We start from the raw sequence: 20,750 nt of genomic DNA, 5'->3' as shown, positions 1-20,750 counted from the left end.
CAACCCACTATAAATTCCTTTTTTCTTTAAAAGTATTTATACACAAATCCCTATAGATAGATAGTATAATGTTCATCTCTCAGAATATTTATTTTGTTATGTAGAATTCCTTTAAATTTTTTTATAAAATCCATTGTTATATTTTTATTAGACTTCTCAATCAGACCACTGTTTTGGGGAGCCATTTGTCTAGTCTGGAGCATTTTCATCTCGCATTTTCAATGTCAAATTTATGCCAGGGCACGCCAAGTCGAGTCTGGCGGAGTCGCTAATGAGCCAAATCGCCCGAAGGTGCCAGGGAAAATGCTCAGACTAGAGACTACAGACTTCAGACAGTCGGTCTTTCTGTCTGTTCCATCTTGGTTTTGGTTTTGGTTTTGCTCTCGGATTTTTTTTCGCACATTGTACGCATATTGTTAATTTGGCGCCACAGGGTACGAAATTCCCAGACCACCGACCCCGTTTTCCCCTGGAATAACTTTTCCATTGTCTGAAGGGGTTTTGCTGGGGTTCTCTGCTCTGCTCCATTTTTGTGCGACTTTTGCGCTGTTAATTAAATTCGACATTCAAGTCTCATGTGTGTGTTTGTGTGTGTGTGTGCTTTTTTATGGTAAAAGGGGGAGGAAGGAGGAAAACCACTTTCCGCCAAAGGGAATTCGGGATTCAAGTTTCCTCTCACTCACTTTGCTTATCAGCAAAATATGCATTTTTTGATATAACGAAAAAAAAACAGGGCAAGAGAAGAGAAACCGCCACAAAAACGTCGCCAGTTTGCCTCGGCTCTTATCAATAATTTCATAAATGAAAAACACTGAAATCCTTTTAAAGGTTCTCGGCACCAATATATTTACAATCCAGTCCCCAGTCATAAATATATATGAGAGGTGCTCGCAAAAAGGGACACATGTGGCTGGGAAAAGAAAAAAAGAGGGGACTATCAATGTCATATTTTTTACACAGCTTTTTTATCAACTCTTTTATAGTTTATATCTTTGTTTTCTATCTGACCTTCCTTTTTTCGGGCTCCATTTATGCGAAATGGGAAAGGGTCCCTGAGTGCTTTATTGAGAAATTGCATTTTGGCCAAGAGAACGTTTAACCGGCTTGTGATGTAACCAAAAAGCTTATCCTACACACAACATCTTTTATGAAGTCAGCTAAGAGCTAAGAGCTATGCTAATCCAAAATCTGCATTATAATGTGAGATCATTTGTCAAAAGATGAAGTGATAGAGATGATGTATGGTGAATACTGTGCATAATGAAGGTGAGAATAGGAGGAGATGGCGTTTTAGTTGCTCTTTAGATGATGAAGATGTTTTAATTTGTTTAGAGATAGAGTATTTGAAGAATATAACTCATAAAATAAAATATTTGTCTTATTTTATTTACTTGCTATTATCAGTATTTTATTTCCATATCTGTTTCTAAATAAACTTTGACGTTCAAAGGGGATATAGTGGCACTCCCTTACTTATCAAAATATATATCATGTCTCTAACCCTCACAAATGTCTAATAATACTACCCCAGAAAACTGCCAAATCATCCCACCCTCAACAAAGAAAAAAATTAAAAAATAATCCCATCAAGCCTGTCATTATCACCTGCTGAAAGTTCATTTCATAGCAAAACCAATATGCCCCACGCTCAACTTAAATAGAGTATGTATTGTGACAACTGAATAATAGATGGAAAAATGTCTGCGTGGAAAAAAACTTTAAACCCAAATCCAATTAATCATTCGGCCTAATCTCTTAATTGTATTTTATTTAGATTTTAATTTGCTATTTCATAAGCCGATTTGAACGATTTCCCAGTTTGCATTGTGCGGTAAACGAAATCCGAAACCGAATCAAAAACCAGAATAAAATTCATTTGGAAGATGTAAAACCCAGCAAAGTTCATAATTTGTCAATTTTTCTTGTGGCTTCAAATTAATTACATTTGTCGTCCCCATTGACATTTCGACAAGTTTTCTATTAATTATTTTTGATAGATGTTGGAACTGTTAAAAATACAGACCGAAAGCTCTAGGAAATGTGTCAATGGCTTGTGTGATTTATGAGTGCGACACAGTTTCCAAAAATGCTCCACATTTAATATTGGAATTTGTAGATCTCTCCAACAGATCTTTATATATATGTTTTTTGCTTACCTAGAAAGAGAAGAGAAGAAAGAAAATTTATTAGTGAATCATGCGGAGAATGGAAAATGAAGTGGTATTTTTCGGGGAAATCTTGGAACAGTAGCCACCGAAACTGAAAACCAGACTCAAACCAGAGCCATAAACAATTGCACATAAACGTAAAGCCCGTTTATGGGACGGACTGTCGCATGTGCAGCATAAATTATGTTTTGTCGTTTTGACATCCCTGACAGATATGCATCTACTATATATGCTATAACCCCCGGATCTGAGCGAACAGCCAGCTGCCTGCCTGCCTGCCTTCCTCCTCCGAATCCAACAAAGAGATCATTATCGAGCAGGGTAAGGGTCGACTGTCGACTGTCGACTGCCGACTTGGAGCAACACAGAAACACAGAAACAGAAAAAATGCTCACAGATGTCGTTTATTGAATATCGATTTACGTTCTGACTTCGTTAGAGAAAAACGCATGTTAAATGTAAATATGAATAAATGAGCTGAAAAACGGCAGCAGAAATAGCCATTGCCATCCGACTGCTATGATCATAAATAAAGCCAGCCAGTTTGGGCACCGAATGGTGTTCCTACTTGAGTGGCCCCTAACAAAAGCCAACTTGGAGGCTCTCAATGTCACATGTTGCATGTCCTGCAGGCAAAGGCTGGAATCGGGATCGAAATCCAGGGCCACTCGAAGCGCGAAACTCAACACTGACCAAGGAAAAACGATGGAGGGATGGCAAAGTGGATGAAGTCGAAGAGGAAATGCCCTTAAAAATGGGTATGGCAGTGGACATTTTAATGGTTTGCCTATTGTGATTTCCAGCTCAATGATTTTCGTAACACTCGCTGCACAAAAAGGGATCATTTTCAGATACTTACAAAACCAATAAGCTAATGTTTTGCTGTCAAACAAATTTGTTTGATTATATGAAAGGACTTTCTAATGTTGACTTCAAATGGTTTTGTATCTGAGCATTACAAATTTGTAAGATTATAATTTATATAAACTGGCATTGGTTTTAAACAATTTTAATAAAATATAATTTTTTTTTAGGGGCTTATATCAAATTTTCGCTTTTTATCATTAATCCAATTTAAAATGGATTTGTTAGAATAACATAAGTTATGTTTATTTATTTTAAATTAAGATTTTATTTATGGCTAAATTATGTGGTTCTTGTTTTATTTCAATATTCGAATTGATTTAAAAAAAACATTTACTCTCTAAACTTTCAATCAATTAAAAATGAATTTCATGATACCCTTTATTTAGGGCATCCATTTAGCGTTGAAACACAAAGCGTAAAAATAAACAGCCTCATCGGCCCTGGGCAAGATTTGCTCGTCGGATAAGCAGAAGGCAGGACAACGGCGAGACTTGAACCAAAAACTAAAAAAATAAAATATATATGGCAGGCTGGAGAAGAAAGAAGGGTTGCCGTCTCTTGCGATGATTGATTTCATGCCAAAGTTGATTTCAATCAGCAATGTTTATGCAGTTTTTTTTTTTTCCCCTCGTCGCCGCCGCCGCTTTTTTCTGTCGTCGGTCGTCTGTGGACTTCAGTCGCTTGGGGGTTGGCTTTTGACAAGAATTATGACACTAGCCATATTTGGAGCCAGTCATTTTTGCAGAGCTGCTGGAGGAAAGGGCAAGGGGGCGGGGCAACTGTCGTTTAATTGCCAAAAGCGCATAATTATAAGGCGTACCAAAGCGTTCACTGAACCACCGAGTCGAAGTCAAAGTCGATGGCGAAGTCGAAGTCGGAGCCCCAAGCCATGGAAAAAGGAAATCAAAAAGCTAATAGGCTTTTTGGCACTGGTCACTGGTCACTGGTCTCCATTGTCCGAAAAACTCGAGTTCGAGTACCAGCAGCTTAAGCGACACAAAACGAAAGCGAAACAACCTTAATCAAGGGCCATGAAATCGCATTGAAAGAGAAAACACAACTCGAGCATGAAAGAACCCACAAAATGCGAAGAAAACACCAAACGAAATAAGCAGAGGCAAATCAACAGATTCTAAGCGTTATTATTGGAGTCCAGAGACCAGACTTGATGATGATACAAATTGCTGTTATTAAAGCCAGAGCGGATGGAGATACTTTTTAAATGAAATGAGATACTACTTCTTGAGGGGGAAATCGGTGGGTAAAGTGCGGCACAGGGGAATTTATCAAAGAATCACTATTTCAGAGGGATTAAATGGCTTTTAGCTTATTAATAAAAAACTGAAAAATTTACTAGCATGAGAAGAGAGTGTTAAAATTTATATAAATAAAATTAATTTTATATAACTATAGATTTATTTAAGTTAAAAAATCAAACAAATTTCAGCCTGCCCAAAGAAACCGAATAAAATTCAGAAAACCAAAATAAAACTTGATGAAATTTCAACCAGTCTGTCTACCCTTGAGCTGATTTTGGGTGGCAAAAAGCCATTAAAACGAACCCTTATTATCCTCAACTAATGTCCAGTGCTGTGCCTTTGGCCCTTGGCAAACTGATTTAAGCTTCTTTTGGCACACACAACATTTAATAAGCGTTAAAAGTAAATGTCATTAGAGAGCAGCCAGAAAAGGCGTCTTCTCCTCTTTCGTTGGCAGCGTTCACCACCATTCTGCGCTGACACTTGATGAGCTGTCATAACATTAGATCATGAAGGTCTACTATACCTCCCTCCCGTCACTCCCACTCTGTAGAATGGTCCCTCATTAGTCTTGGCAGCAACTGTTTACTCAGCTTATTACGATAAACATTGAGAGTGCAGACGGCCAAGACTTTAACGCACTTTAACTTAATTTTTGCCCCAAAAGAAAACTGCTCTAATTGATTGATTGATGGGGCGAATCGGGTGATTGACTGGCCATATGCCAGAGTCAAAGGTGTCAAAGAAAGTTTTCCTCTCTTTTAAAATAAACAGATGAAATATTTATTTGACTTTCCTCCCAATTTTCGGAATATTTCTGTTTAATATTTGGAGCAGTTGTCATCGCGCGGGGAAATTCGATGCGCTTAATGAAAGCGACACTTGAAGATTGGCTGGGAAATGCTCATGGTCGAGGGGAAAATGAAAATGGTACTCACTGGCCTGACTAATCAAAAAATCATGAGACGATTTGTTACAGCAAACTATTGAGTGGGCAAGGAAAATCTCCTAAGAATGAGAACTTGATTAAGATGTGGGCTCTCATAAAGCGTGCATGATTTTGAAAGGGAATAAATATATGTATATCCCCCATGTCTAAACTCTCTGATTGCCAGCTTGTAGTTTTTTCTCTCTCACAAATGACTTCCGCCACAGACACAAATTATAATGTAAATCGATGCAACATGAACATGAAATATAATTGAATTGAAAATGTTGCCACACACAGGAGCAACAGCAACAGCAACTGCAGCAACTGACAGCAGCAAGCAAAGGGCAAAATGCTAATAAATGCAAACAAAAACCGCAGCAACTGCAGCAACTCCAACAGCAAACAAGCAGCAGCAGCAACATTGGCAAAGACAACAGCAACATGAGGCACTGAGACAGCGACAACGTCATGTAACTTGTAACTGGGCATCAAATATGGCCAGTCGAATGGAGGGGAATGGATTGAAAAAAAGAATGTTACTTGGGCGGCAATATATCATCAAAGTGGATAGTCAACGGTTCGGATCATCAGCCATGGAGCAGCAGCATCAGCAGCATCAGCAACATCAAATCAATGCAATTTCCATTTGTAAATGACCAAAATGAGCAGCAAACAAACGAATGTTAAGTCTTGTTGTCAGGTTTTCTTGGCTGGGACCACCTGGAGTAGCAAACTGATAGAGTTCTTAGAGCTCTTCCCCTTTTTTTTCTCCAAACCACTGACATTCCATTTTCGCTATAATTAATAAACACATGGCAAAACAATTTATCAGTTGCTGCCGCTGCTGCTGCTGCTGGCGCCCGAGTCATGGCAAATCGATTAAGCAATCTCCGGCTTTGCAAAAACCAAAAAAAAAAAAAAGACTGAAAAAGAAAATGAATTAAAAATTACAAGAAAAAAAACGGGCAGTAAAACGGCGACTCATGTGAGTGCAGAAATATGAAAAACGACGCCGACTACGCGGCGGTGGTGATGCATGTTGCCAAAGGGCAGCAGCAACTTCAAGACTTCTTTGCCCCCCCAGCAACTACACAGAAATACCAGAGGAAAACTTGTCTGCTCGTTGGGCAGATTTGTTTGCTTTTGCTTTTGCTTTTGCTTTACTTTGGCGGCTCTAAAGCAGTAAGAGGAGCAAACCAAAAAAAAATTCAATTTAAAAATTATTGCTGCACTTTGCTTGTTGCACGGCAGCAACATGTGCCTCCTCCTTAGTTGCACCCCCCCGAAAAAACATGTTGATTATTTTAAAAGGCCGCAACGGCAGCCAGAGAAAAATGGCTTTGCCAAGGAGCAACACATAATTTGTTGCCGGCAACATGTCCAAAGTTCGCCTTTTTGCGAGTGGCAGCCTAAAAGTTTAATTTCGCATTTCGCATTTGGCTCATTTGCATTCTACTGTCAAATTAATCCAATTTAACACAAGATCTTCGCGGACTTTGGAAGAATTTCAATCCATTTCAGAGGGCTACGCAAAATGCGGCCTGCCAAAACGAACAACATAATTACCGTTAAGAATTGCGAGCAGCAACATCAACAGCAGCAACAGCAACTATAAAAGACATGCCCCGGACAGGCTGGAAAACACAGAACGTTTTGGGCTCCTTAATTGCCATTGGGAGACTCCATTTGGCATGGCCAAGAAGTCCGAAGTTCCAAGGCAGCTGCCCAAGAGGCCAAGAGCACGACTTTCAGCATTAGCAATATGGGAAACGAATCGCGAGTTGCTAGTTGCTGGTTGCTGCTGCCTGCTGACCACAGCAACATTGCGGCATGTGCAACATGTTGCTGCCTGCTCCCTGTTGCACGTATCGATCGCATTCCGCGTTCCTAATTCGCTAGCATTTTACCAAAGCTTCTTTACCATATTCAGCTGGGGATCGGATCGGATCGGATCGGATCGGATCGGAAAAAGGGGAAAAACGTAAGGCAGCAGATAGCGCGACTTGACTTGACTTGACTGTCGCAAATCAGATACAAGAAAAGTGCTCGCCAAGGGGGGTTGAGCGGTGAAGAGAAGCCCGGAGAGACAATGCTGGACCCTGTGTTTAGCATATGCAGATGGGTACGGGTCTGGGTCCCCAGCTCCCTCTAAGCACTGAGAAAAATTGCGATACTTGGTCCTATGCTAGCATAATTTATTAAAACTTGTATGTAATTGCAAAATATTAAAGCTGTATCTACAACAAGGACTAGTATTAGTCTTAAAAATATCAAAACAAGTCTTGATCAAACTGATCCATGATCAATATCGAATAATTTTTTATTTAAGAAAGTATTGGGTCTTTTGATTCGGTTGATTGAAATATCTGTTAGTTAGAATTTTCTCTCGGTGTGTCTCCCTGGTTACGCACGCTGGATTTGCAGCTTAAAATATTTGCATACGTTAGCAACCCCACCAATCCCCCTCCCCCACCCTCTTTCTGTGTCTTTTTCCGCAGGTAAGAAATATATTAAATTTAAAACGGACCTCGAAACGAAACGAAAATATGTTAAACGCGTGACTAATGTGAGAACGTTCCATGAGATACATTTGGTTCGTTAGCCTTGGCTCTCAGTGCCCAGTGCTCAGTGCTGATCAATGATCAAAGACCGACAACATTGGCATTGGAAGCCGAAACTCTGGAGCCGAAGCTGGCTAATTAGCTATGCAAACTATGAGATACACAGCACAAGATACCATGTATCTCAAAATGCCTCGAGCTTCGATGCGTGCAATTCGCTGCCTTTTTTTCGGTGTTTTTCTGGCTTAGCAGCTTAGCGAAAGAAAGTTTAACTCGATTTACTTCCAATTAGCTGCCATTTTCGGCTATTTGTGTGTGTGTGTGTGTATCTGTGTGGGCGCCAAATTTGTAGCTCAAAATTGCACAGATACGGATACGAGGCTCGCTGGGGGAACTTGAACGAACTCCATCCCAAAGAGTCTGTAATTTGACTAAAGACCGAAATTTGAATGATCGCTTTGGCTAAGTGGAGTCTGTAGTCTGCAGTCTGGAGTTTGGAGCTTGGAGTTTGGAGTTTAGCGTTTGGGATATCGCAGAGGAAGTATCTGCGAATTAATGCGATTTGGGGCTGGTCGAATGCGTTCGTTTAGCGATCACTTAAGTGCCTTGGATACAAAGTATCAGCGGTCTGGCTAAACTGCATACTTGTGGTGGTTTCGGTTTGAAAAGTTTTGTAGAGGAGGCATGTGCTGATCACTGAGGTTATTTCATATTTTGGTTCTCTTATAAAAGTAATAAACTCTCTAATATAATAATGGCTAAAATGTGACAATAAACTACTTCAAAAAACTACTTCCCTATATTTTAAATAATAATAAAGCTTATTGAAAATTCTTGTTTACACCAAAAATACAATTCTTTTATATTTAGCTTACAATAAAATTAAAATTTTTGTACATTTTGTATAATAAAATGTCTTCCTAACACAAAAAAGAAAAACTTTTCTATATTTTGTACAATAGAATACATGGCTTTTTCCACTTGCCTGCCCTGGCAATACAGGTTTGTGAGTTGCTATTATAGAAAACAGTTGTAGAAACCTTTTCCATTCTTGCATCTACACAAAAGATCTTAGGACCCTGCCAGCATGAGTTCATCCTAGACCGAAATCCTCAAATATCTTATCCTAATACAGTTTCCTTTCCCTTTTCCCTGGCCATGTGTTTTCTTCTGCGAGTAAATACTGTGCCCTGCGGCCAAATGACACCTGCATGGCTCTACCTAAGCCGAAACCTACTTAAGATACTTTAGATATTTTAGGTACTCAGATACTTAGATACTTGGCCAGCCCACGAGTGCAGTTATCTACTATATCCATCGAATGGCTGGCCGCCTACCTACTTTTCCGAATCTGTCGCCGTGGAGAACCTTTTCAGCCTCTTTTCCCGGACTATTTGCTTTTCCAATGTTCGAGTCTTCGATTCGTGTTCTCCTTTTGTTGGCTTCGTTTTTATTGTTTTTCTTTTTTCTGTTTTTTTTTCGGGGAAAATTTATGACTTGCTCATGCGGGGAATGCGTTTTCTTGTTTTTCCGCCATTGTTTGACTTGGTTTTCTTTACTTCTATAGCTGTGAGATGATGCTGCCCCTGCTGCACCATAGGAATTCTCCTCTACCTACGCAGTAGTGTCTATAAAGAAAACAGATTTTCCACTCCTTTTGACCTTGCTCTGGGCGGCCATTTTCCAGGCGGGCGAACATTGAAATAGATTTTCCCGCCACAATTAGGCAACTTCTTGGTCTTGGGCATTAAACGAAATGGTAAATGGAAATTGTTACGAAGCGCACAGTCCTCCAAAAAAGGGAAGAGATAATCATAAAAATTGTAGAGGCGGGGAATTGTTAAATTTTATTGCCAAAACTTTTGCCCAGGCGAATTTAATTTGTGGAAAACAAAAAAAAAAAACATCAAAAGCAGCTGGTTTTCGGCAAAGTCTCCTTGGAGCAGAGAAAAAAATATATATAATCATAAATACTTTTCGGTGGGATTTAGGTGTGCGTTTTGTGTGTGGGTTTCTCTACCTGCTGGGATTAGACCTGCCAATGCGAAATTATACAACTTTTATGTCTGGCCTTTGTTTCTGTTACTTATTGCTTTTCCGAGACTGTGGAAATTCGCTAAGCCAAGTTAAGGCAACTTCTTTATTGGCAATTCTTTTGTTCTCCCTTTTCACCTACGCACTTTTGGGGTCTTGACCTGTCTTGTAGTTGCAACTGGCAACTGTAACCGCATTGCTTTTGTATCTGCGGAGCTAATAGAGATACTGAAATTTAATTTATACATTAACCCTTTGGGGCATCGTGTCACACGATTTGCATTGCATGTTGTCACGTCATGCTGTCAACAGTCAGCCAGCAGCAACAGCAACCAGCAACCAGCAACATCGACAGCAGCAACACAAAATGTCGCGCGCAAGTTTGCACCTTGAATGAGATACAGATACTCCCTGCAAAAAATAAGAGGAAAAAAAAGAAGAAAAAAAGGAAAAGATATTTTCCTGCCTTCTGGCTACTGTGAGTAAGCCGCATGCCTTTGCCCAGTCGTTGTCCCTTTGGGCCGGCTTCAAAAAAGGCAAGCCGCCTTGGTCCTCGCCCAATTAAAGCTCTATAAAAATCACTTAAGGGCCGCATTTGACAATCAACTTTAATAATAACACGAAAAGCGACATTTTGCCCCCCTTTTGCCCACTCAACCTTGACCCCACACACAAAACATGGCAGAAAGTCGGAGGGGTCGGGTTCGAGTTCGGGTTCGCTTTGGTGAACAAGTTGCGATAACAACAACAGCAGCAAAGGGTGCAAAAAAATTATGAAAAATTAATTTCTGCCCGACGGCAGATTTTCGTTTTTTTTCGTGTTTTTTCCCTGCGTTTTTCAGTCTGAACAGACAGACAGAAAATTGATGCCGGTTCGAGGGGTTCGGGGATCAGGGAGATATTGCAATGGGGTTTATGCGTTATGCGTTGGCTGATAAAGGTTTTGCTAATAAAAACGAATGGCATGGAGATAAAGTCGCCGATGAGTAGGATTTGTTGCTGATACGGGAAAAGATTGGATTGCTTATTTTATGACCAACGAATTTGGCAACAATGTTTGTAGACGTTTACTTTAAACGTCGTTTTGATAAATCAGGTACTTATTTTGTTTCTTAGGTCAAGTAGGCATTTGAAATACTTTTTTGAATCCAAATATTGGTAATAATAACAAAGAAAACTTTGATTAAACGCAAATTTTGTTCATTAAATACATTTTAGGTTTATAATGTCCATATCCGGAATCAGAGAGGTATTTAAGTTAGTTTATTTAATTAAAATATTTGGTTTTAATGAAAAATGCCTTGGAATCATGTTTAGAATGTCTAGTTGTAATAAAGTTATATTTTTTACATTTTTCAGTTTGATTTTTAAGTATACCTAATTATTTAAAAGATATTCAAATCATTCCTTTTTTAACTCTAATTAGCTTTAAAAAATGCTTTCTTTCAAAGAATCTCTGAACTATATCTGGTATTATTTTTTATAATTCTTAATTTCACTTCCACGCATAAACATGATTATCACACATTCCACAGACACAAAATTCTCCCATCATTTGCAATGGGCATCGCTTTTTTACCCCCACTTTAGAAGCAATTGCTGCTTTTCATGGTCGTTCCATGTGCTTTTGCCCTTTTGTGCAGATGTTTTACAATGTGCTCCACTGTGTGTTGTGGTAACGATGACGATTGCTGTCGATTGCAACATCAACAAGCAACAACAGCGAACAACGAACAACGAACGAGCAAAAGCGGTGGCAACTTTGGCCTGCAGCCTGCAAAACCTTCGATTTGTTGGTCTGTCATCATGCCTCATCATTGTCAGCCTTTCATTCTCATCCTGGCATGTGCAACATTTTCATCATCATTATTTTATGTTGCAGCAGGCAACCCCAAAGGCCTTTCGTTCCCATGTTCTTTTCCCTTTTCTCCGTTTTTTTTCTTTTGGTTTTGTTATGCATTATTAAATTTTTGTTTATAAGAAAACGAAGACGACATGTTTGGGTGTCTGCTGGTGGGGCAATGGCAATTATTATGACTTTGCCTGAGAATGTTTACAAAATGCTGGGCCATAATGTTTATAAGGCTCCCGCAAGGCGATTTCCGTTGAGATCGATCAAATGAAGTTATCACCCTGCCAGCCAATTGGCAATTGTCACAGGAACCGAATCGCAGCCAATCCGAGTGCCAAACACTGTCAGTCAATCCTCGATCCTCGATCTTCGATCCCCGATCCGCGTGTTGATTTCAGCCAGTTTTCCTCTTAATTCCCCCCATGGATTCCACATATCCCAGAGATGGCAGATTGCAGATTGCAGATCGCGGATCGCGGATCGCTGGACGTTGATGCCTATTGACAGCTCACAGCGGTTTATTAATGATCATGCTGCGGCTGCCCAGAGATCGCGATATAGTCTCTGTGGATTCTTTTTGCCCTGCACGCGATGTGCATCAATCTCAGATAAAGAAAGATCACTCAGCTGTCGGACGATCACTTTAAGATCGCCGATCGTCGATCGTCGAACAGTCTATGCAAATTCCTTCCCCTTTTTTTCTGTGTCCTTCCTCCACTTGATTAATTGCCGCTGCAATTTTAATTAATTTTTTATTTTTTATGGCCAGCGCATTTCTGCGCTTCCTTGGGGCGTTCATAATCGAAAGGAAATATAAATTTTAGCATTTCCTAGAATATATACAAAACCATTTCCCACAAGGTGCGTCAGCTAATTAAATATTTAAAGACACACCTCTCGGCTTTCGTCTAACCCAGTTCTAAATTCTGATTGCAATGTTTACCAAGTTCTCCAAGGCATTTACCAAACCGTAAACAGAACTACACTGGAAAAAAATTGGTAAATTCAAATAAATTTAAATATTTTACGCTTTGATATTTATCCATTACGGTTTTTAGTTAAGTAAAATATTTTAAAAATTTTATTTGAATATTTACGAAATGGATTTTATTATCTGGAAATTTAATTTAAATTTAAACCATATTTAACTTAAAAAATACATTTAATGAACAGAAAATATTTTAAATCTAATTTTTTACATTTACTTAAATATAAGTATTAAAACTTGCAATTTCTTAAGCATTGTATTTAATATTATGATTTAAATATATAAATTTACTTTTGTTTACTTTTACTATTCCATTTTTTTTACCAGTGTACACACACAAATGTCAGAAGAGTTGTGTAATTCGAAACGATCCCCAGAGGGACAACCAAACAAACGAATGCAGGTCTTTCGAGAGTCTTCAAAATGTAAATAATGCTTAAAACAAAAAAAAAAAAACAAAGAAGAATCGTTCCGAAAGGCGACAAGTAAGGCCTTATCTTAAATGCATGCCTCGAGTGAATGAATTGGGAGAAATGGAGGAAACTCGAGGGGAGATGGTCGGGAAAAGTGTCGCCGCACTCTCGAGTGATTGGCATATCGCATTTCCCCATTTGCCGTCGTCGCAAAAGTGCAATAAATTAACTCACAGGAAAAAAAGGAGAGAAAAAGTCGAATAAAGAGGGAAAAACCAGTAAAGATCTTAAGCCTCAGAGCAGGTTGCCCGCTGGACCATCCTCTCATCATCAACTAAGCAACTAAAAACCAAATTAATTTTATGACAAACTCGTTGAATGGCAAAAGCTACCAAATCTCCAGACGAACGTGGGCAGTTTGTGCAGCCCACTCTTGGCATTTTTCCCACTTTACTGAGTGGAGAACAACAACAAAAAAAGGAATTATAATACACAATTCGATGCGGCGATACCTGAATTAAAAGTGTTTAACTTTAGTGGCCAGGCTTTGGTTACCTAAGAAAATTTATGCGTAATTTGCTTGAAAGGTTTATGGAATGCTGGTCTGAAATGAAGTTGTTGAATATTTGATATTGTTTAATCTAATTTAGGGGATAGTTTAAGAGGAATACATAATTTGTATTGAGATTGTTGAAATTAGTGGGCTTACTTTTCTAACCAGTTAAGTGCATACAGTGATAAAAAAGAAATAATAAAAGCTGGCTATTGAATACTAAACTATATATTTATTTTTTATAAATAAATTATAAATTGATTTAAATCTTAAAATAAATAAAATAATCTGAATAACCTTTTTGCTTTATGTAATTTAAAATGTAATTCATTTAAGAACTACGTCCTCTAATAAAAATACATATATTACTTTTAAAGTTAAGTTATTAATTTTGTATTTCGTGCGTTCAATTTCTTTATTATTTAAAATGGCTAATAAAATATTTCAAGCTCTTCAATTACTTCTTTAAAATATGGCGTCCCTGTCTATTGCATCTTATGACTTTAAAGACAATCTTTTACATATTTCTCTATTTTTTATTGCAATGACATTCCCTCCCTACCACTCTATAAGAATTCCTGCAGCTCCACTATGATCCCTAACTAAATGCTTTTTTGCTTTATGGCACTGGCAATGCCACCGCAATATCAATATCAAGTTTATTTTAGCTTTTTAGCATATTTTAGTGTCTTATCAGCGGCCGCCAATGGCAGCAAATGAGTGTTGTGTTGTGTTGTGTTGTGTGTGCAGTGCGGGTAGGGAGTAAGGGTAAGGGGTGAAGTAAGGGGCGAAGTAAGCGGGGAATTGGCAACATGTTGCTGTGCTGCAAGAACAAGACTCCATTGTGGGTTTCGCCTGGGTTGACAGTCATTTAGATTTATGGCTGATTGTCTGCAACGGCAGCGCCTTTTTATAGCCAACTTGCTTGGGTTCTTGTGCTTTTTTTTTTGTAGTTGTTGTTGCCTTATTTGCACGCAGATCCAGCAATCCAATTTTTGCATGTTTGTTGTCGTTGTTGCTGTTGTTGTTGTTGTCGTCGTACGCAGGTGAGTACAAGGCACAACAACAGCAACAACCGCGAAACTTGTTTAGCAACATTGGCCAATTTGCATGTGTCGCACTCGCTGGCAAGACTTTAAACACGGCTCTTGGATATCTGGCAGTTGCCAGTCGATGCTGAAGCTGAAGCTGAAGTTGAAGTCGCAGTCGATGGGGATACCCCCATCCAGATATTAGATATCCCCAATGCGATAAACGTCTCGACTCTCCACTTTATTGATTTAAATGCCGCGCATCTTCTGTGATTCGAGGATCGCACAGCAAGTCGCCGATTGAGATTAAGCCGTTTGTCAACTTGTCATAATTGCCGCGACTTCAGACCACGGCGCCGATTCTCTTTGGGGCTTGTTAACAAATTATAAAAAAAAAAAAAACTTTTGTGAGACCCCCACTCTGCAACGCCAACGTTGTTGCCACAACTGACTGCAAACGATGACTCAAGGCGATTCTTTGAAAATTTTTCATAATTTCCCTGCCGCGCGTAGGCAGCAGAAACTTAAACGTAAAACCAAAACGAAAAGACCAAATGGCTATTGCTGGCGGCCATGTCTGTGGCACAGCAGCAACTTGCAACCAGAAACTTGCAGCAGCAACATCATCAAGTGCAAATATGCAAATCTCTGCCGACGACTTGGCTTAAGGATAAATGACAAAGACAAAGACAAACCCAAACCTCTTTTTGGGGCCAAGCCGGAAATTTCAGATTTGTGTAATTAAATACGTATTAGCCGAGCGAAACTTGTTGATCTTCCCAGTTAACTCATTTTGCCTAACTGTAAATGCGTTTTCCGGCAGATTAAGGATGGTATTTTGGTGTATGGGAAATACATAGTTGCACTAATTTATAAGCTATTTTATAATTTAAGGAAAATAATTTAACTTAAAGTCAAACTTTTATATATCTAATATTTTACTATAAAAGTTAACTATCGTTAGTCGAATTCTTCGAGGAGTGAAATCAAATGCTTTCCAAAAATGTAAAAACCTTTGTTTTTATCTGAATTCATGCTAAATAATTTTTTAAATTTATATAGTTGGTGCCTTTTTCAAATGACTTCATAAGATAAGTATTTATTATGAGAAGTTTTAAGTATTTTTACCTTATCTTAAGTGTATTTCAATAAATAATTTCCAATATTTGAATCAAAGTTAAGTCGCCATTCAGCCACTTTTGCTTACTGCTTTTCCCATAACTTGTGCATCAAATTTCCATGTTGATTGACCTCTCGAGAATTGCATATCCTCCTCGGGTTACACGCCTCCTTCAGCTCCTTTCTCGCCTTTCTCTTGACGATTCTCCATCTCCGCCTCCTTCACACATAGCATTTCCAATGCAATTTGCGAACCTTTTTCTCACCAAGCTCAGATTTGCTCCAAGCTAACACAGCCAACCAAGCAACCAACCAACCACCACGAACGAATATAAACGGGCAGTGAAAAAAAAGGCTTTTCGGAAAATGCAGTAACGCCTTCTCAAAAAAAAACGAAATAACCATTTTCCAGGCTGCATTGCATTGCATGCAAAAATGTGGCCAGCAGGCAACAACAGTAACAACAGTAACAACGGCTTTAAAACGCCAACTGGCATAACTGCAACATTTCGGATGCAAGTTTGCATTTTACGCGGCTGCCAGGCTTAATTTTCCTTTATTTTTAATATCACAGCCAAAGCAACGGCCACAAAATGTACATAAAACCCACGGCTATATCAAGTACGTCCAGCCAGCAACAACTACATAGATACAGATACACAGATATACAGATACACAGATACAGATACAATACTGAAGCGATGTGGACTGGCTGTCAAGCTGGGTCCCCCAGATCTCCAGGAAGCAAGAAATAACAAAAATCTTTGCGTAGGCAAAACTTGGCTCCAACTACCCAGCTGACCATGTCCAAGTAGTCGCCTTCTTCAGCCAGACTTTGCCATTACTCGCTTCTGGCCGCAGCCTGTAAGACTGTTGTTTTAAATAATTAATTATTGTTTAGTTGGCAAATAGCCGACTCGAGATCGAATGACTCTGGGTAGAACAACTACAGCCATGGGTAGTTGCAATTAGTAGTAAAATGCTTCATCCCCGGGGAATGGGTATACATTTTCAGGAGCGGCCTTTTTAGAAGGAATTAGGTGCTTCTAAGATGTTTAACGTTAATAGATCACTGCATGAATGCAATAAAACACACTTTAATTTTAGAAATCGCTGCTTTTTGAAATGAACTTTTGATGTGCATTTGTAGTTGCAGATTAATAGAAATAATAAAAAAAAAAAATTTTAAACGGAGCCTTTTAAAAGAAAGTAGTACTTATAAATTTACTTAATGTAAAAAACAACATTTACCCAAAATAGTTCTTTGTATGAAGGCATAGAAATATATACTTTTATAAATATATAACACAAACTATTTCCAGGAAATTTGCATGCTATGTTTTGTTTATAAAAATAATAATTACTAGGACATTTGTATGAATGGCTTACTTATTTAAAATTTGTTTTACAACTATATAATAATATTTAAAGCGCTTGATTGTATTTAACAAAAGATACAACTAAAAAGGCAATGACTCCTCACAGAAAAGTAATTTATTCTTGTAACAAGATTATTTTTCTTTAATTTATAATTTTATTTAATGTCAATAATGAAAATATTGACAACCCAATGTCTTTATTCTGCTCTTAGTAGGTACTCTCAAAAATCACCCAAAAATACATCTTTATACTTGGCAACCTTTCGCCAGTCGACTAGCAACACCTCCACCCACATCCGAATCCAAAAGCCGACTTTCAATCACATTCCTGCCCCAAACTGTGTGCCAAACATATCGGGGCAAGCTATAGCTATAGCTAGGTACTATATAGCCCCTTCATTATGTAGCCTGCAGTCTTGTTGTTGCAAATGGGAGATCTCGTTGAGTGGCGTTGGCGATTGGTAGGGCAATCATGTGATTGAGCAAATAACATGCTACGGAGCTGCCACAGCACTTGACTCCATTTCCATCGCCAGGGAATGGAAAGTAAAGTAAGACCGCTACTTAGCCCAATTTTCGCATAATGCACATGAGAAAATTGCACAAGAGCCGAAAGGCACACAAAATGCCAACAGAAATTTGCCAAGACAAAGGATGGATATATAGACAGACTGCCACCCCCGAAGTCACGAAAAAAGTGCACCGAATCCAGTTAGCTGGAAAAACGCTCCCCAGAGTGGCATTATATGGAATATGGAAGGTTAGCAGCTAGACTTTTGTCAACCCTGAAACTTTGTGTCAAAGGGCGATAATTTTTATGACCCCTGCAGATTCTCAAGCCGACTGCGATTGACCCACCACCCAAAAAGCTGCCACCTCGCTGGTCACACACCACACACCATACACCATACACCACACACCACCAGCAGAATACAGTGTAAAGTAAGGAGAGGACTCAGAAATCCTGTCGTGTGCCAGTGCAGATAATTTTATACAATTTATTATATCAAACGAGCGACGTCGCGTGCAACACTTGCCACGTCACTCGGGATGGGAAGATACAGATACTATATAGTACTATACTGCCACACCGTACAGCCTCAGGTTGCGTGTTTAAGTGCTTAACTGAAATCCGAATTCAAAAATCCGAATTGCGTGTGTCCACGGCCGATATCGTTGGTTTGGCATTAAAAAGCGTTTAATAAGCATTAGATTACAACATTCTCAGTCCTCATCCGTGGCTAAAAATAAAGGGGTGTGACGGCCTAAGCCTAAGCCCATTTAGATATATGTTTTATCGCCGGATTTGTCGAGCCATGAAATCGCCAAAGGAATTACTTAACCCCCCAGTCAACTTTAAAAGCCTTTTGCTCCCAAACTCCAAACCACAAAAGCCACAAACTCGATTCTTTGTTTGATTTTCTTGTAATCAGTTGTACGATTACTGTGGCTTCGGGAAAACTATACGCGGTTGATTAGTCTTTTTCGGTTGTGGAAGCGAACTGCCAACTCATTAGTCATTTATCTAAAGTTCGGCTTTTGGTGAGTGATCTTTCCCGTGATCCTCCCTTAGGGGTTTCACATTTTTTGTTTCGAACTGCCCTACCCTCATCCATATTTTTTTTTTCTGACATGCATTTTGATGCGTAATACGATCTGTGTATTCTTTGAAAATTGTATTTAGTTTTCCCAAATGTGATCCCTAAGTGGGTTCATTGGGTTAACATTTTTGGGTTTTTGTTAATGTGGTGATAAAGAAAGCTGATTTGGGTTAGTTAGATTAGGGCAAAAGAAATGTGGTTTAGAATGGGTAGACTCTAATAATTTATAAAAGAAATACTAGTTATTATTAAGAATAGAAACAAAAATAGGTAAATAATTTAAGAAAAGGAAAATCTGTACAATTTCATCTTTAGGAAAATCCTCAAATAAAACTAAATTTAGAGAAGTTATACTACCCAATAAAAAATCTTTTTAGTATTATAATTTAAACAAAATCTCCAAATCTGAAGTCTTGAAACAAACTCATTCAAAACGATCCCAACGAACTTCTTAGGCATCTTTAACCTGCCAATATCTTCTGTGATGCCTTGGTATTATGTTAACGATATCCAATCCCAAACATTCAGCCATATCTACCCAAAAAAAATAAAGCCCACAATGTGCATCTCTAATGAGAATTTGAGAGAGAGGCATGAATAATGGGTCTACGATGTCGCGTTGTCTATAAAGCGGCCTTAAAATCCATTAGCGAACGTTGCAGGCATAAATAAACCGCAGTGCCTTAATTTCACTTTGTTGTTTGTGTGTTGCAGCCGAAAATAGCCAAAAAGATGGAGTCGACGAGAAAAAAAAAACGTAAATGGAAACAAATGACGCTAATAAATAAATGCGGAGTGGAAAACTCATGTGCAGGCCACAAAGGATTTTGCTTGGGCCTAAGGAGGAAACAGTTTGTCATATTGCCCTTCAAATTGTGTCTTCTATGTGCAACTGCAACTGCAACTGCAACTCCGAATGTATCTGCATCTGTTGACACTTACCCTTGAGCGCTCCAACTTGTGTTAATCCATTTAATCCCGTGAGGAGCAGCAGCAGTGGGAAAATCAGCCGTCGACTGCGATCGACTTTGATTATTTTTAGCCGGTCCCCAACAGCAGCAGCATTTCGATTGTTTCTGTGCCGGCGTTTGATCTCGCTGACTCTGGTATTTTTATTTTGATTTTTATTTTCATTTTCCTTTTCCTTTTTATTTTTACATTTACTTTGAATTTTAATTTGGATTTCGCTTTCGTTAGCTAAACGCTGGGGCTGCACACGCACCTCGCACAAATGCATTTTGTCAAGTATTCTTCTCTTTTGTTGCTTCCTTTAATTGCGCACCATTTAAAATAGATTTGCACTCATTTCCCGTTATTCTTTTGGCACACACACAATATTCGTCCGATTTTAATCACTAGAATGTGAGTCCATGGCGCCACAAAGTCCGTTAGCCGGAACGATTCGCGGAAGCCGACGGATCGAACGGATATAGCTACTCCCCCAAACGCATGCGAACCGCTTGAAACTCGAAATTCGACTAAACGGCAGGAAATTTCTTCCAACAAACTGGGTAGTTTGGATCTGGTTTCGGTTAACATGAGCCGAGTGGAATCACGAGTGGATTTTGTATGGCTGTTAACAGTGCGCTCGAAGAGTGAGTGCGTTTTGTATGGCCGCTAACAGTGAGCATGAATTATGTGTGGATTTTGTAGGGCAGTTAACAGTGCTATTTAACAGTGAATGCGTTTTGTGTGGCGATTAACAGTGTGCTAGAACAGTTTGCATGAAAGTTAACAGAAAAATGGAGTGTAAACATAACATTCGAGTGTATTTCATTCGTTTCACATTTCATTTCGCATTCGTTGGTGTTCGGCCATCAACTTCGGGTTTTACTTCGTTTATCACTTCGTGAGTTCCAGTTGTACCGCTTGTTGCATGCTGTGGAACGCATTGGACCTTTGTTTACTTGGTGGACTGCAGACTCGGTTTGTTTTGTTTCGTTTGCAAATGTTCCACGTGCCCTAGGTTCACCAAGTCGGGCAACATTTTGGAT

The 20,750-nt window shown here is 38.9% G+C and overlaps 1 protein-coding gene across 1 annotated transcript in view; it reads right to left on the bottom strand.

Annotated features, from left to right (window-relative positions):
• LOC108147946 (roundabout homolog 2) overlaps positions 1-20,230 on the bottom strand; it is a 43,495-nt gene extending 23,265 nt beyond the window's left edge. The window contains exon 1 of the mRNA XM_017274730.1: positions 19,699-20,230. Within this exon, the coding sequence (XP_017130219.1) occupies positions 19,699-19,993 (295 nt within the window). The 5' untranslated portion in view covers positions 19,994-20,230. The remainder of the gene's footprint in view (positions 1-19,698) is intronic.
• Between the last annotated feature and the right edge of the window lie 520 nt (positions 20,231-20,750).

This window comes from Drosophila elegans, unplaced genomic scaffold (assembly GCF_018152505.1).
Source record: "Drosophila elegans isolate 14027-0461.03 unplaced genomic scaffold, ASM1815250v1 contig_814, whole genome shotgun sequence".
Taxonomy (NCBI): Eukaryota; Metazoa; Arthropoda; class Insecta; order Diptera; family Drosophilidae; genus Drosophila; species Drosophila elegans.
The sequence above is the reverse complement of the archived record's forward strand: the minus strand, read 5'-3'. Positions and strand labels throughout refer to the sequence as shown.